Source organism: Malurus melanocephalus, unplaced genomic scaffold (assembly GCF_030028575.1).
Source record: "Malurus melanocephalus ecotype Western Australia unplaced genomic scaffold, MMel_1.1 scaffold_224, whole genome shotgun sequence".
NCBI lineage: Eukaryota > Metazoa > Chordata > Aves > Passeriformes > Maluridae > Malurus > Malurus melanocephalus.
Genome location: NW_026623456.1, coordinates 388,385 through 404,050, shown reverse-complemented (window position 1 = coordinate 404,050; position 15,666 = coordinate 388,385). Strand labels below are relative to the sequence as shown.

The following is a 15,666-nucleotide window of genomic DNA, read 5'->3' as shown; positions in this document are numbered from 1 at the left end:
TTCCCACCCCCCCGCACAGGCTACATCCCGCTCGCAGCTCAGACACGATGCCACTCGCTCACCATCTCCCGGTGCGTTTGCAGGTGACCGAGGGACCCCAGCGGGAGCAGGGGGGACCGGACCATCATGGCACACCCCATCTCAGCCTTCCAGGCTGCCTACATCTCTATCGAAGTCCTCATCGCTTTGGTATCCGTGCCGGGAAATATCCTGGTCATCTGGGCTGTGAAGATGAACCAGGCTCTGCGGGATGCCACCTTCTGCTTCATTGTCTCTCTGGCAGTGGCCGACGTGGCCGTGGGGGCTCTGGTCATCCCCCTGGCCATCATCATCAACATCGGACCYCAGACGGAGTTTTACACCTGCCTCATGGTGGCCTGTCCCGTCCTCATCCTCACCGAGAGCTCCATCCTGGCACTCCTGGCCATCGCCGTGGATCGATACCTGCGCGTGAAGATCCCCGTCAGGTAGGAAAACGTGTCGGGACCAGCTCTGTTGCAGAGGTTAAAAGGGAGTGAGGAAGCTCCAAACTCTTGGAGAAGCACTGGGAGAAAGGACTTTCCACCACACATCTGGCTGCAGTAGCAATGGGGGCAGGCTGAGCTAGGGAGCCACTGGAGCCTCCAGCAGCTTCTTTTGGGGGTTCAGGGGTGCTGGGTGTGCAGGCAGACATCACATCCCTGCTGGCTGGCAGGGAGGGACAGTCCTTCCCGGGAWCCCTGTAGCCAGGACAAAGTGTATCCCCACACATGGGAGAGCCCCAGCTGGGTGCTCCAGGGAGTGGAAAGGGGACGACAAGTTTGGCTTTCAGCCCAGGTGTTCCCTTACCACGAGGAGCCCAGGGGTGGCTTGGTCATGGACATGTGGGACACAGCTTTGGGGGTTTGAGGACTAGAGGGGACAGACTGGCACATTTCATGGGGCAGCCTCACCCCTGCTATGGGGTGCCCCACAAATTTCTCCTTTCACTTTTTCCCCTTCTGTATCTGTTGCCATTCCAAGCTCTGAGAGTGTACCTTGGGGTGTAAAGGAGGAGGACACTTTATTTGAGCACTTTATTTGAACTCTGCTGCTCCAGCAGGAGATATGTAACCCTTTGTGCCCTGCTCCCTCCCTGCAGGGGCTGTGCTGAGCTGGGGAAGCGGCTCTGGGGTGCCATGGTGGGAGCTCCGGTGGGATCGGGGTCTGTGAGCAGAGCTGGAAGGGAACGTGACACCCAGCTTCAGTGCCCCTGAGCACAGCCTGGCTCAGCCCCTTGCTATGAGTCTCTCTCACTCTCACAAAGGGACTCCTTTGCCTTCCAGCTGTGGGAGCATTGCAGGGAAACAGCCCAGCTGAGCACCCCACTGATCATTTTGCATTCAGGCAGCTCACTGGAGGGGTCCTCTTCACCCCCACAAACATCCCCCAAAAGGCACCAACTCCCTCATGGTGGTGCTGCCCAGACTCCAGTGGGTGTAGGACCCTTCCTGCGGCAGGAATTGCTTTCCCATGCTGCGAGACAGGGACAGGAGGCACCGGTGTTGGGATCACCTGACTGCTCCAGAGTGCTCGGTGTTCCCAGATCCATGGGATCAGGCCAGAGATGTGTTCCTCTGGGATTTTCCCGCAGCCACCACCAGCAGAGCCTTCCTGGGGAAGGAGTGTGAGACAGAGGAAGGGGTGCAGTCTAAATCCACAATTTCTGCCCACCCCCTCCCTGCCACACATGATTTCATAGACTGTTCCCAACTTCCTTCCTTGGTGTGATTTTCCCAATCCCTGTCTCCCAGCCTGCCAGCGTCACCAGAGTGATTCCCACCCTGTCACTGCTCTCGGAGCTTTTTTGGGCCTCACACATCCCCTGCGCAGAGGGAAGGCTCTGGTGTGGGAGTTCTGCAGCTCCACAGGAGCAGCACAGCCTGTCAGGCATTTTCCTAACAAACCAGTCCATTTTTAACTCCTTTGCTGCCTCTGAGAATCAGATGGGCTTTTTTAGGGACATTTCTGCCCTGATCCCCAGAGGTTTCCTGGGAGCAGTATTAATATTATGCTGTGCACTTTTGGTGGGTTTTTCTCATGTTGTTTCCACCCRGAATTTTGTGATCCCATTATGAGTSCAAGTACTTGTCGGCAGAAGATTTTTCTCTGTCTTTTCAGAGCCTACTTTAATATTGAAAAGCTTCATAACCTCATCAACTTAATGGTTGCACTCAAGGATCTCAGAGGTCTCCCGATCTTAATGATCCTTTGATTCCATGAATTCCTGGAAGCTGGTACACGTGGTGGTTTTAGGGAATGTGGTGCCTTATGTATAGCACACAAGACAAGGAAAGACCACTTAGGAATATTCCCTGAATCTGAAACGCCTCAGATCTCTCCCAACTTGTTGCAGGATGCTAAGGATGACAGTGGCAGCATTTTTACAGCGCTCATGGTTCTTGTGATGCTGTTCCTGACTGCAACACAGAACCCAGCGATGGCAAATTGGATGCTGAGAGCCTGGGACACCTGGCAGGATTCAGGGACTGTGGAGGGACGTGTGGCCACTGTGCCTGGGAGAGATCTGAGAGCTCTCTGAGTGTCCCTGAAGGGCCTCAGCCAGCAACGGCAGCCAGACCTGAGATGAGATTTGCAGGCAGATGGGGAGTGATGTGGGGAATCTCTCTCAGGCTCATCCCTAGGGCAGCCAGGGCACGGAGCAGAGACATCCCCTCTGGGACARGCAGCCCGTTTCTGTGCTGATGGAATTCCTCAGATGAGCCTGGCACAGGGTGGATGCTCACCACTGTGGCCCACCTGTGGCTGAGGGGATCTTGTGGGGGCCCCCCACATTCCAGCCCTGCTCTCCTCTCACAGGCAGGCAGCCCTGGCACTACTGAGGCTCGGGAGGAGGCATGTCATAGAATCACAAAATCCCAGGATGGTTTAGGTGGGTAGGGATCTTAAAGCTCACCCTGTTCCAACCCTGTCATGGGCAGGGACACCTTTCACTGTCCCAGGTTGCTCTGAGCCCCATCCAGCCTGACCTTGGACATTTCCAGACATGGGGCAGCCACAGCTTCTCTGTGCCTTCCACACAGGCTAGAATGGCAGGGAATGGGGAACACAGTGCATCACAGCCAGGCTGCAGCTCCAGCCTCCCCGTGGACACCCTGGCTCTGTGAGTTTGGGGGACAACCTGCAGGTCTGATCCCTCTTCCAGCAAACACCTGGACCTGTGCTCTGCCAGAGACTCAAGTCCTGAAGGGTAGCTTGGTGGGTGTCTGCTGGCAGAAATGGTGACCTGGGACATTTAGGGTGTATTTATGTGGCAGTGGGAGATGCCAAAGCAGCATCCAATGCTCCATTGCTCCAGTGGCCACTTCCCATGGGCACAGAAGCACAGAGGGATGTGGGCCACTGGTGCAAGGTGGACGCAGATTTTATCACTTGGAGAGGGGTCTTGTTTGCCTTTAAGTTGGTGCCTCCTGCTCTTCCTCCTCCACCCAGCATGAGCAAGGGATTGGAATATCCCACAAAACCCTCTCCCTCTGCTCCAACCCCTGGGTATGATCCCTCCWGGCTGTTGGGGCCTGAGTGATGTTGCCTCAGGCCAAGTCTTTCCTTGACTGTGGAGCAGGAGCATCACTTGGACTGAGTAGGCTGGAGCAGAGGGTCCTCCACTTCCCAGCTCCCACAGGAACAGCAGGAAATCACCTAAAATAGATTTGCTGGTGGAAAATCCCCCACTCCCCTCTCACATCCTTCCTCCCTGCTTGGCAGGACCCCCGACCTGTGATCCCCCCAGCCAGGCTCAGCGGGGTCCCCCAGACCAGCCYAAACTTCCCTCTCACAGCCGTGCTTGGGGAAGATGAAACAAGTTCAAAGGGAGGGGAAGCAGCCGGCCAGGGGTGTCCGGCAGGAACCAGCCTCTCAGCATCCCGGTGGAGGCTGGATGCCGGAGGAGACAGTGATGGGTGGATGTTTGGGGGGATGGTGCTGGGGGAATGTTTGAGGAGGATGGCGCTGGGAGGATGTTTGGGGGAGGATGGTGTCAGAGGGATATTTGGGGGATGGTGCTGGGGAGATGTTTGGGGGGGATGCAGCTCCTTCAGCACCAGCCTCTGCTGCCTCAGGGACCCCTTCTCTGCTCTGAGATGTGCATTGGGTTTTTTTGGAAAGGACCATGGCAAAAAGAGCTGCTGCCCTTGGGATGTGCCAAACCACCCCTTGGCTGGGGATGCTGGATGCATGGATGTCCAAGCCTATCTTGGAATGTTCATGGGGTCCTCACATTGTGACTTCACCTCAAATACTTTGAAACATGCCAAGAAGGGGAAACCTGCAGGAATCTGCTGTTTGCAGGTGCCTTTGTGCTGGGGTCTCTCCCTCCACAGCTGGGATCTCCACACTCTGTGCCTGGACCCCACACATTGGGGTGTTCCTCCAGTCCTGCCCTTCCCACCCTGTGGTATTCCAAGGAGCATCCCGCTGGGGAGAGTTGTATTTGGTGTTGCTGAAGGTTTGGAATGCTCCCAAGGCTGCAGAGCCATCGAAAATAGATCAGAATGGTTGGAAATCTGTAGGAAATGGGGGCAGGAGGCTGTGGTGCAGCACGGGGAGAGCCCAGGGTAAGGCAGCGTGGGGAGGTGGCTCTGTGGACAGTGCAGACATTGTCAGTGGTTCAGGGGTGCTCTGTCTGGAATGTCAGGAGAGAAACCAGCTCAGGGATGACAGGACCAACCCTCAGCTCTGGACTGCAGTGCCTGCAAGGCAGAAGGTGAGAGGGACGTGCAGGTGACCTGCGAGCTCCTGGATGTACATGGAGGTGGAAAGAGAAAGCTTCCCCCCCTGGACTCCCTGTTTTCCAGGCTTGTGACTAAGCTCTGGCTCTTCCTGGGATTGCAGCGCTCTTTCCCCTTCTCTCCAGCCCTGCCAAGGGCTGCAGGCATGGGGCCAGGTGGGGCTTGGCCACGGGAAGCCTGGGAAGTCTGATTGTTCTCAGCCAGCTCTATTGTGGAGCAGGACACAGGTCTGAGGTGGCTTTTCCCCATTCCAGGTGTCCCAGAGAAGCTGGAAAGGTTCAAGGCCAGGCTGGACAGGGCTTGGAACAACCACACATAGTGGAAGGTGTCCCTGGCTATGAGTGGAATCAGATGAGCTTTAAGGTCTCTTCCAACCCAAACCATTCCATGATTCCATGGTTCCTCCACCAAGTGTTCATGGAGGGTCTTGGCAGGAGAGCAGTGGGCACCTGCTCCATGAGAGGGGCAAGGAGAAGGAGGATTGGGATGGTTTGGCCCAAATTCCCCGCTCCCAAAACACCTAAGGGCATGTGGGACATCAGTCTAGCACTCCCAACACTGAGTGCCAGGAAACCTTCCTGTCCAGCCAGGCCAGTGAATAAATCAAGCCGTGGCTCTTCCAAGGCCTGTTTTAAATTCAGAGGAATTTCAAAAGAGTCCGGGTGACTCAGAGCTCTCACACCTGGGAGCTCATCTATTTGCTTTCAATCTCCATTAGTCAGTGAAAAGATGCCATCCATCTCTACAGGCCCTGTCCCTGGGAAAGCACATTGCATTTCCAGGGAAAATACTTCCATTTTCCCTGACCTTGAGGAATTTTGGGACTGGCAGGTCTTTGCAGCCACCTCCTTTGTTTCTTCCCTCTCTGCCCTCCTCCAGGTATATTTTTAGCAAGTGAGAATGATCTGTGGAGACCTTCATGCCAAGGAACAGGCAGCTCTGAACCAAGGATAGAGATTAAGAGGCAGGAATTACAGTCCAGGGAGGTTTCTGCAGACTTGAGACTGTTTCCAAGCCGCAGTTTCCAGCACACTGCACCAGCTCAGCGTGTGGGTGCTACATCAGAGCCAGCATTTCCCACCAAGCTCTGCTCCAACCAGACCCAGCTGCACAAACGAGCTGTGCCCATCCAGCACCACGAGCTCAATTCCAGTATCACCAAAATCTCAGAGCCCTGGTGATGGGCAGGGATTTACCAGCAGGTTATATTGGTCTGAGATCCTGGCAAAGACCTGTAAATATCCAGGTGAACTGGTTTTCAGCCGTGCTCTCTGATCCACAGAGTAATTTTCAGCCAAGAACAGGCTAAGTCAGGGATCAAAGGCACAAGGGCTCTTCCCTCAGTGAGGGGATGCCTGGATTAGGCTCGTTGTGAGCTCACACAGCTGCTGCAGCGGCGCCACGAGACCTTCGCCGGCAGACACAAAATCAGGTCACTCCCAAAAGCTCCAGATGCTGCCGTGCAGCGCGGGGAAGTGGCTGGGGCTGTCAGCAGCATTCCCAGCTCCTGGAATGGCAGAGGAAATGCTGAGGCTTGGGGGTGTCACCTGGGGATGCAGCAAGGGGCTGAGTGTGGGATGCTCCGTCCTTGGTAGTGTGGAGGGAAGGGGAGACGAGCCAGCCCAGGATGCTGTGTGGGGATGCTCCAGACTCGCTGATATTTTGAGTTACTCCCAAATTCTCTGAATTAAAAGGGGAAGGGGAGATGAATGACCTCAAGAGACCCCAGATGAACTTCCAGAGCAGCAGGACCCCGTCCTCTCCCAGTGCTTGCATATCCCAGCAGTGCAAGGCCTGGTCCCCGTGCTGGGTAATCGCCCTGACCCCGATAGCAGCATCACATCTGTCCTTGGCAGAGCTCACGTCTGCCAGGCCTATGCTGCACAGCCATGAATGAAAACCTGCTCCTTCCTGCTGCTCTGCCCCAAAATCCTACTCTGGGAATTTTTTCATAGATTTTCTATGGATTTTCAGTATAAGGCATCAACGTTGGTGATGTCTCACCAGYAAATTTGAGAGCATGTTCCCAGCAAGGGCACATCTGCAGATGGGGAAACTGAGGCACAGAGCAGCCCCATGGTTGGCCCAGGGTTACCCCCCATAGCAGGGGTGGAGGCTGGGGACAGGGAAGATGTGGAAGCTGGGATTTGATGGGACAATGTGACCTCTCTTCCTGCACTGGAGTCCTGCCATGACTGTGCCCAGGGCTCTGGACAGCTGGGCTCCTCCAGGTTGCACTCCCAGCCCTGGTGATCCCTGTAGGAGCAACKCCATGAAATTAAATTGTTTCTCTTTCACAGTGGGTTTGTAGCCATTTGTGGTATTAAAATAGGCTGAAGTTGATGAGCCAGGTTGGCTCATCAGGAKCTGTAGGACAGGACAAGGAGCAATGTGTTCAAACTTCTAAGTTTTCAGGGAGGTTTGGGTTGGACGTAGGGAAGGAATTGTTCGCTCTGAGGGTGGGGAGGCCCAGGCACAGGGTGCCCAGAGCAGCTGTGGGTGCCCCTGGATCCCTGGCAGTGTCCAAAGCCAGGCTGGATAAAGCTTGGAGCAAAGCCAGGCTGGATAAAGCTTGGAGCAACCTGGGATAGTGGAAGGTGTCCCTGCCCATGGCAGTGGGTGGAATGAGAAGAGATTTAAGATCCCTTCTCACCCAAACCGTCTGGGATTCTGTGATTCTATGGCTACCCATGAACTGATCCTGCAGGGAGCAGACACCAAACCAGGTGGGGATGTGTGGATGGAACTCAGCAAGGCTCTGCCGCCTTCATAGTCACAGTTCAGGTGTGGCACCATCAGTCCCAGAGGATCTGCTCTGCCAAGCAGGTGGGACACAGCCAGCCTGCATTCCTTCATCCCCTGGCAGCACAGAGGGACCATGAGGAGAAAATGATCAGGGAGCAGAGGAARCCACTGAGCAGAAAATGAGGAGCACCCACAGCCAGAGCTGCCCAGGTGGGATAGAGGGCAGGTCCTGGGGACGGTCCTGTGTCCAGGGCACAGACCCATGGCTGAGCTGCAGGGCSCCAGCACCGCCTGGGAGCACCCAGACAGATTGTCACCCTTCCAGGACACGGCTCTCCCTTTCCTGGGGTGACTGGGCCGTGTCCCAGGGCACGGAGCTGGTGGAGGTGACGGCAATACCCCTCTGGGCTGGGTGTCCAAGGCCCTTTGCCGCTGCTGGCACCAAGACAAGGAAATTCCCCGGGAAGGAGGCGCTGCTAAAGCCAGAGAGTCTGATGGAGCTGCTGCGACGCCGCCAGCCCATCCCGGGCCTGCAGGCCGGGTGTGGGGCTGAGTCAGGCCCAGCTCACCGGGTCCTGTGCTGAGCTGGCTCCGGACATGCAGGAGCCCTCAGATGGCAGCCCCGGGCCTGCCCCACCCTGAAAGGCAGGAACGGGACTCCATCATGGAAGTGTCACCATCATCCGGCCTTCACACAGTCCTACGTTTGCTCCACATCAGCCAGAGCAGGTGACAGAGCAGGAATTAATGACTCACAGCGGCTGCAGAGGGGTTCAGACACCACCCTGGGGTCTGGGCTGGGGGTGCAGAGGGGCTCAGACACCGTTCTGGGGTTCAGACACCACCCTGGGGTCCAGGCTAGGGGTGCAGGGAACTCAGACACTGCCCTGGGGTCTGGTCTGGGGGTGCAGAGCAATTCAGACACCACTCTGGGGTCCGGGCTGGGGGTGAAGAGGGGCTCAGATGCTCCTCTTAGCATGGACCCCTTCCCAGTGCCTGGCTCTGGGGTCTGGGCCGGTGTCTGTGTCATTGCCCAGTCCTTGGCACAGGCATGTGGCCTCTGTCTGGCTCTCACTGGATGTGTGCCATATGGCCACCAACAGGCAAACCACCCTCAGCTCCTCTTACACCTTCAGGTCAATCACAGCAGGGTTTTTGTCCATTCATGGTGTCAGAATAAGCTTAAGTGTGTCTTAAAAGAGCCAGATTGGCTGTGTTGACCAGGAATGGGATTTTGGCCATGAGCTTGGGTGGGAGACACCTGGGACAAAGCTCACCAGGCCCCACTTCCCAGCTCGGATCTGGAGGGACTCCTGTTAGGCCAGACCCAATGAAATCTCCTGTCTGGCACAGCAGCTTGTACCTGACACAAGGTACCATTGGCTGTGGGGATCTGCTCTGAAGGGACCTGTCTGGGTGACCTGGGACATGCAGGTCCCTGGGTCTCTAAGGCAGAACAGGCAGCACTGGACAAAGAATCAGGGATGGAGACAATGGAGCATCCAAATGGCTGTGCTTGAAATCAGCCTGACAGCAGGGAAGGGCTCACCCCATGGATCACAGCAGTTCATTGGCGGGTCTGTGTCCTGGGGTGGAGGCAGCGGGAAAAGAAAGGTCGTGGCAACACAAAGAGAGATGGAAAAAAAGAGGAAAACCTGTGGGAGACACCATGGTGAAATAACCTGGGAGATGAGTTTCGTTGTGACACACACCATAGTCATTTCAGACGGGAAAGGAACTGATGGGCTGGAAGAAAACCTCTGTCTGGAGAGACAGGGAAAGCCCTAGAGGATCCTGCCCACAGGGGTGTGAAGGAAGCCCAGACACAGCTCAGGGAGGTTGTGGTCTCTGCAGACAGCAGGACACAGAGCGTGGAGGGGACCACGGAGGTAAGAGACACCTGGGAGGGMTGGGCAGCTCAACGGGCTCGTCCCACTGGGGACAGCAGCACTGTCTCAGAGCCTGGGGAAATGACAGCCAGAACAGCTGAGCGGGTAGGAACAGCGCTGGATTATCCTGGAGATAAATTAATGATTTTTCACAGTGATCCTGCCAAAGCAGCAGGGATGGACACAGGAGCAGAGAGCCAGCAGAGCCCAGGGCTGGGGCTGCCAGTGAGCTGGGAGGAGCATCCCAGGGAGCTGGTCCTTTTGGGACATATCTCACCCAAAGTGACCTGAACTTTCAAGGCCATGGGATGGGAGAATTGCTGTCCCAGAGGCTGCCGGGGCTCCTGGCAGGGAGCTCCTGCTCTGGCAGTGCAGCCACCCAGCTGCTGGGGCTGGCTCTTGCATGGGGTGCCCAGCAGCAAGAAAGAGCCATTGATGCTCTCCAAGGCAGCCACAAAAAGCCCCCAGAGCTAGCGGGGTGTCCTGCAGAATGGCAATGAGCTGAGCTCCCTGACCACCCCCACGGCACCTCCGGCCCCGCGGAGGCGCCATCCCGAGGGCAGCTGGACACATGCGGGGCAGGGGGAAGGACAGACATCACTGGTGATGCCACAGAGAGAGGATGAAATAACCCTGAGGGACTGAGATCCTCCTTCCTTCCTACAGAGCACTGTGGGCTGAGGGCTGGTGGGTGATGGGGGCAAAAGGGGAGGAAGGGCTGTGTTTGGTGACGTAGGGAAGAGCAGAGAGCGGGATCAGCCACTGGAAAGATTTGGGGCATCTGGGTTTGCCCTTCTCTGCAGTGTGGTACCTGACTCCTCCCCTTTGTACCTTCACGCCCCCTCTCAGTGCATCACCCACTCTTCCCCCATCCTGCCCTTGTCTGGGCTTTGCCCTTTGGCACTGAACAGGGAACCATGACCAGCAGCTGTCACAGTCTTGGGTGGTTTGGTTGGGTTTTTGTCAGGTACAAAAGTGTCTGATCAGAGAAAGGAGCTGGAGGAGGACAAGGGATTCCTTCTGCAGCCCCATTCCTGTGTGTCCTTCAGCAGCCTCCCTTCGTGCTTTCCCTGGCACCGGCCATGGTGCCCTTGCACACAGATTGAGGGTGCCAGCCACGCCCAGCAGGACTGTGGGGACACTGAGGTGACATCCTCCTGTACCACCCCCTGCCTGGGGAGGCAATATCAGCTCTTCATCACTCCTCTCAGGAAGGCCAGAAAGGCACAGAAAGGGACATTGCAGCCATGGTTGTTTATCCACCTTCTCCAGGCCATTTCTCTTTCTGCACCCAGAGACAGGGATGACTTTTTTTTTTTTGGCCTCCTTTAGACAAGGGGAGTGCCAGCTCCTGGCACCAGGGATGTTTTCTCATACAGCTTGGTCCATCTTGGCAGATCACAGCTCCCCTCTGCGACTCAGTCTCCCCATCTGTTCACAGAGGGAGTGATGCTCCTTCTCTGACAGCAGTGAGGGGCTGGTGCTGAGGAATGCTGTCTCAGACATGGCCAGAATTAGCACAGTGCTGTGGATTGAATTTTTCCCCTTTCTTTCCTGCTCTGGTTAAAAACACTCAGTGCTTTTCCTGTGGAACACACAAATTAAAAACTCACTTCTCTCTGCAGTTTCCATTCTCTTGAGGCACTGAGTGCTCCCATCTGGGAGAACCAAGGGTTCAGCCTGGGTTCAGATGGACCTGGCAAAGCCTGAGCAGAGCCAGAGAAGCCCTGTGTGGGTGCAGTTCACACGGGTCTGTTCTCAGGGAGCTCATTCCCCACGTGCAGTGCTGCTGGAACACAGGAGTCTTATAGGCTCAGGGAGGTTCGTCTGCTCAGACAGAGCTCAGAGTGCTCCAACAGCAGCAGCCCTGGAGACCCAGAATCCGGGAGATGATGCAGTCAGAGTTTCTGGGGCTGAGGATGGAACAATCACTGAGGCTCCTTTTCTCCAGGAGATCATGGAATCCCAGGATGGTTTGGGTGGGACGGGACCTTAAAGCTCATCCAGTCCCATGCCTTGCCATGGGTAAGGACACCCTCCACCAGATCAGGCTGCTCCAAGACCCAGTGAACCCAGCCTTGGGCACTCCCAGGGATCCAGGGGCAGCCACAGCTTCTTTGGGCACCCTGTGCCAGGGCCTCCCCCCCCTCACAGGAAACAATTCCTTCCCAATAACCAACCCATCCCTGCCCTCTGGCAGTGGGAAGCCATTCCCCTTTGTCCTGTCCCTCCAACTCTTGTCCCCAGTCCCTCTCCAGCTCTCCTGGAACCGCTTTAGGCACTGGAAGGGGCTCTAAGATGTCCCCAGAGCCTTCTCCAGGTGAACATTCCCAGCTCTCCCAGCCCACAGCAGAGGGGCTCCAGCTCTGAGAACACCTTCAGGACCTCCATTCTGCCTGGTCCATGTGTCCCTCACCTCCATGGCCTGAGCCAGCCAGACTGCCTGGGCAGCCTCGGGCTGTGTCTCTCCATTGTTCCTTGCCTGGAATTCAGACCAGACAAACTGGGAAGATGAATAGGCAGTAATTTAGGCTGAGCTGAGGCATTTCACTGCAATACCTGGTCTTGGGTCTCAGATCTCTCCACCATCCTGATTGAACCACTGAGCTGCTTCCTCCCAGGGAACAAGGCCCCTCCGTTTTCCTCCAAGGCAATAAATAATCTTCAAATGAGAAAACAGAGTGCAAATGAACTTCAGGTTTGCCTTGCATTTGCACTTTTTTTCTTTTCCTGGTGACAGATTCTTGGAGGTGAGGGAACATTTAATTGTGGTGTTAACTGCAGCCTTCACTTCCAATTTGGCATTTCATTTGACTGACGGAGATAGGGATTCAGTGTTCAGATTTGCTGTGACATAAACAACTCAATGGTTTGAACATGTTCTCTTGTTACTTGTTACACATCTTTATGGTGTCTGGAGGGGCCAATTACACAGGTTTTACTCAAGCTTCGCGGGGAGTTGCATTTAGATAGAAGCTGGAGTCAATTGTAGCCCAAATTGGTACCTCCAAAACTATTTTCACCAGTTAAAACTACATATAGCCTACTAATTAGCAAAAAACTTAAATGAATCCAGCTGCTTTTGCATTTGAAATTGATCTTGTAGTCAGGGGAAATATGCGTTGGACAGAAGGTGCTGGACTGGTTGTTTTGGGTTACTGTGTCCTCTGAGGCTTAGAAACAGTAGATCTCATCAGTGCTGCTAATTCTCCTCAAGTCATTGGGTAGAGAAAACAACCTCCCTCATTTTGGGAACCTCCAGCCAATTTTTTAGTCTTGAGTGTCCTAATCTTTGAACTGGGTTAAGTGCAAGAAAGGAATTGTGCTGTGAGGATCCTGATCCAACAACAAGTTGTAGCCCAAGAAACTGAGGAGTTTGGTTCATGACTGCAAAATCAGGAGTCAGGTTAGCAAGAGAAGTGTAAAAACCAAGAAATTAAAAGGAAGCTGATACCAATCTCTTGTTCTGGCTGTATTTTAGGATAGCTCTTTCTTTTCTGAAGAGTTCTGCTTTGGAGAGATAAAGACCCACCTCAGCCCTTCTCCGAGTCTGGGCTGGTGCCTCTTCACGGAGATTCTATCTCTAGTTTCCTGCCTCCCATTTACTTGGGGAGCAGACCTCGATGCCCTGTCAAATGCAGACACAACAAAAACTCAAGACCCCCTCATTTCCCTTCTCCTTGGGGGTCTCTGATCTGCTCCTGCCTTTTAATGGCTCTTGATGCTTTCCAGACTCGCATGGCTGGAGGCCTCCCCTGGGATCAAGCTGGCCTTTGCTGCAGCAATGTGGTGGTGACAGACAGGGAAGGGTGGTGTCACTGGGCACTTCCACAGCCAGCAGCTCCCTCCCAGCACAGCTGCTTTCTCCATGCCCCTGCATTTTGTGAGATGGACTCTGAGCCACAGAGGCTGTGGGAGTCCAGTCACACCAGGCATTGCCTATCGGCTGTCCCATTTCCATTTCTCAGAGCCACATTTATCACATTTGGCATTATCAGTGGCTTTTAGAGCTACTTTCTTTGTACTCCCCTCTTCCACCCCCCTCCTAAATTTTGAGGGTTGACTTTCAGAGTCCTCATTTCAAAGAGGTTCTTTTGCATAATGAACCAAAATATGCAATGAATAGAGAAAATCAAGTGCCATACAAGCAGTAATTGAAAAAACACTGCTTTTATCCTAGATTTGCACTGAAGATTGGCAAAAGCTGCCTTTTATCCCTTCTCCTTTGTACTCCAGGAGTACCTCGCCCTCACTTCTCCAATCACAGGTGCTGAGCTGGGTCTGGGCAATCAGCTTCTGGCTAATTGCTGTGGCAGGGGTAGGGCTGTGTGTGACACCCCTGGAGGTGGCCAAATCCAGAGGGTGAGGGCCCAGCATCATGAGGGAAGATGACCCGAGACTCCTGGCCAAAGACRCTGATGTCCCACCATGGCCCTGGGTGAGAAACATCTCGAGCACTGTCACAGAGCCTTGGGATGGTTTGGGTGGGAAGGGACATCAAAGCCCATCCATTCCCACCCCTGCCATGGGCAGGAACACCTTCCACTGTCCCAGGCTGCTCCACACCCCATCCAGCCTGGYCAGATAGGGAAGCACATGGTGTTTGAGTGGCTCCTCCTGAAATTATCTCCTGCTCCCACAGCACCATGGGCTCATCCCTGTGATGGAATTGTTTGGGAGCCACCCTCAGGCTCAGACCCCTCTCCAAGGAGATGCTCACACAGCAAATTCCTATTTTTGACAACAAAACTCTTTAGAYGCTAAAAATTTCCAGGAAATTTATTGCATAGGAGCAGCACTGGAGACACGACCATAGTGCTCCTCACACTGTCCTGCAGCTTTTACAACCTCAGTCCCATCTCTTGGGGACCAGGCTGTCCTTCTCTGTGTGTCCTCATTTCCAAAGTCCCGAGGCTATAAAAGAATCCCAGCTTCTGCTTCTTTGCTCTTTTAAACCAGCTTTTCTCACACTTCACTTTGCTCAAAATGTTGCTGCCTGAAAGCAGCAGCCAAAAAACGAGAACATCACATTTTTTCAGAGAACATCACCACTTCTGAGATTCTGCAGCTCGTTTCATGATTTTGCAGCCATTGCCAATAGTGTTAAATCATTTCCCTCCTACCAGCCTCGGAGTTTTGGAGGATGGAGCCAGAGGTTCAGGAGCATCCAGGGGTCCTGGAGGGCTCTGACCACACACGATGGAGCTGGGAGGGAGCCCTGGAACTGCCTGGGTGCCAAACTATGGCTCAGTGGGACTTGTGCCCATTGACCAGGGACATAGAGTGCACCCTTATGCTGTCCCACAGCAGCAGGAGGGTGACACATCCAGACCAGGGGCAGCACATCTAGACTCACTCGGCATCCTCGGACAGACTTGGTGCTGCCCACAGCAGGAGGGGTCTCACAGCTCCCTTTAGGGCAGGAAGGGTCTGTTGGGGGTTGGAGAGCAGCAGTCACTGAGAGACACAAATTAAATTGTCATTTCCCTCAGGTATTCCCTGGGATGCCCTGGGCATTCCCAGCTCCCCATTTAACTCCCCACACACATTTGGGACGAGGGGCTGAGCACTGGGTGAGTGATCCTTGCTGAGAATCTGCTTGTGCAGTGACAGATGCATCAGGATGCAGCCTCAGAGTGAAAACTGAGCTCCGTCTGGAAACAAGATTAGCTTTCTGAGCAGAAAGGATTGATGCTGGCTGCTGGGGTGAGGGATGCTGCTGGAGGATGTGAGGAAAAYTGTCTTCCTTTGAGCAGAGCGGGCACCTCATACTACTTCACCTTCCTTGGACAGCAGCTGTGTCTCCTCCACACCAGGGCAGAGTCATCAGTGTGAGGTCCCTATGCTTTCCATCCTCCCTCCCTGCCATTTCCAGCCCTCCCACGCTCCCCCTTCCCCTGCAGCCCCTGGCCATGGTGGAAGCTGCTGGGATGCCCCAGGGGAGCTGTTGGTGCCAAGCCATGGTGGAGCCACTGAAGTTACTCAACCCCCTTCCCGAGGTGAGGACAGCTGGGCAAGTGATCTGAAAGATGCTCTGCAGTTACTGGAAGCCCATGATTTGCTCCCAAAGCTGTGATTCATTGCCAGAGCTGCAGGAGTCCAGCAGCACAGACACCCAGAGAGAGGCAGGGATCCAGGAGGGCGTGTGGGGAGCTCAGCCAGCCTGGTGGGATGCTGTGGCTGCTGCCAGGGACCAGAGGTGTGATAGGAAAGTCTCCTTGGCTCTGCAGGCAAAGACTTAACTCCATCCTGCCACTGGAACCTGA

General features: G+C 54.8%; 1 protein-coding gene across 1 annotated transcript in view; it reads left to right on the top strand.

Annotated features, from left to right (window-relative positions):
- Nucleotides 1-63: 63 nt before the first annotated feature.
- ADORA1 (adenosine A1 receptor) overlaps nt 64-15,666 on the top strand; it is a 23,805-nt gene continuing 8,202 nt past the window's right edge. The window contains exon 1 of the mRNA XM_057374343.1: nt 64-467. Coding sequence (XP_057230326.1) covers nt 127-467 — 341 coding nt within the window. The 5' untranslated portion in view covers nt 64-126. The remainder of the gene's footprint in view (nt 468-15,666) is intronic.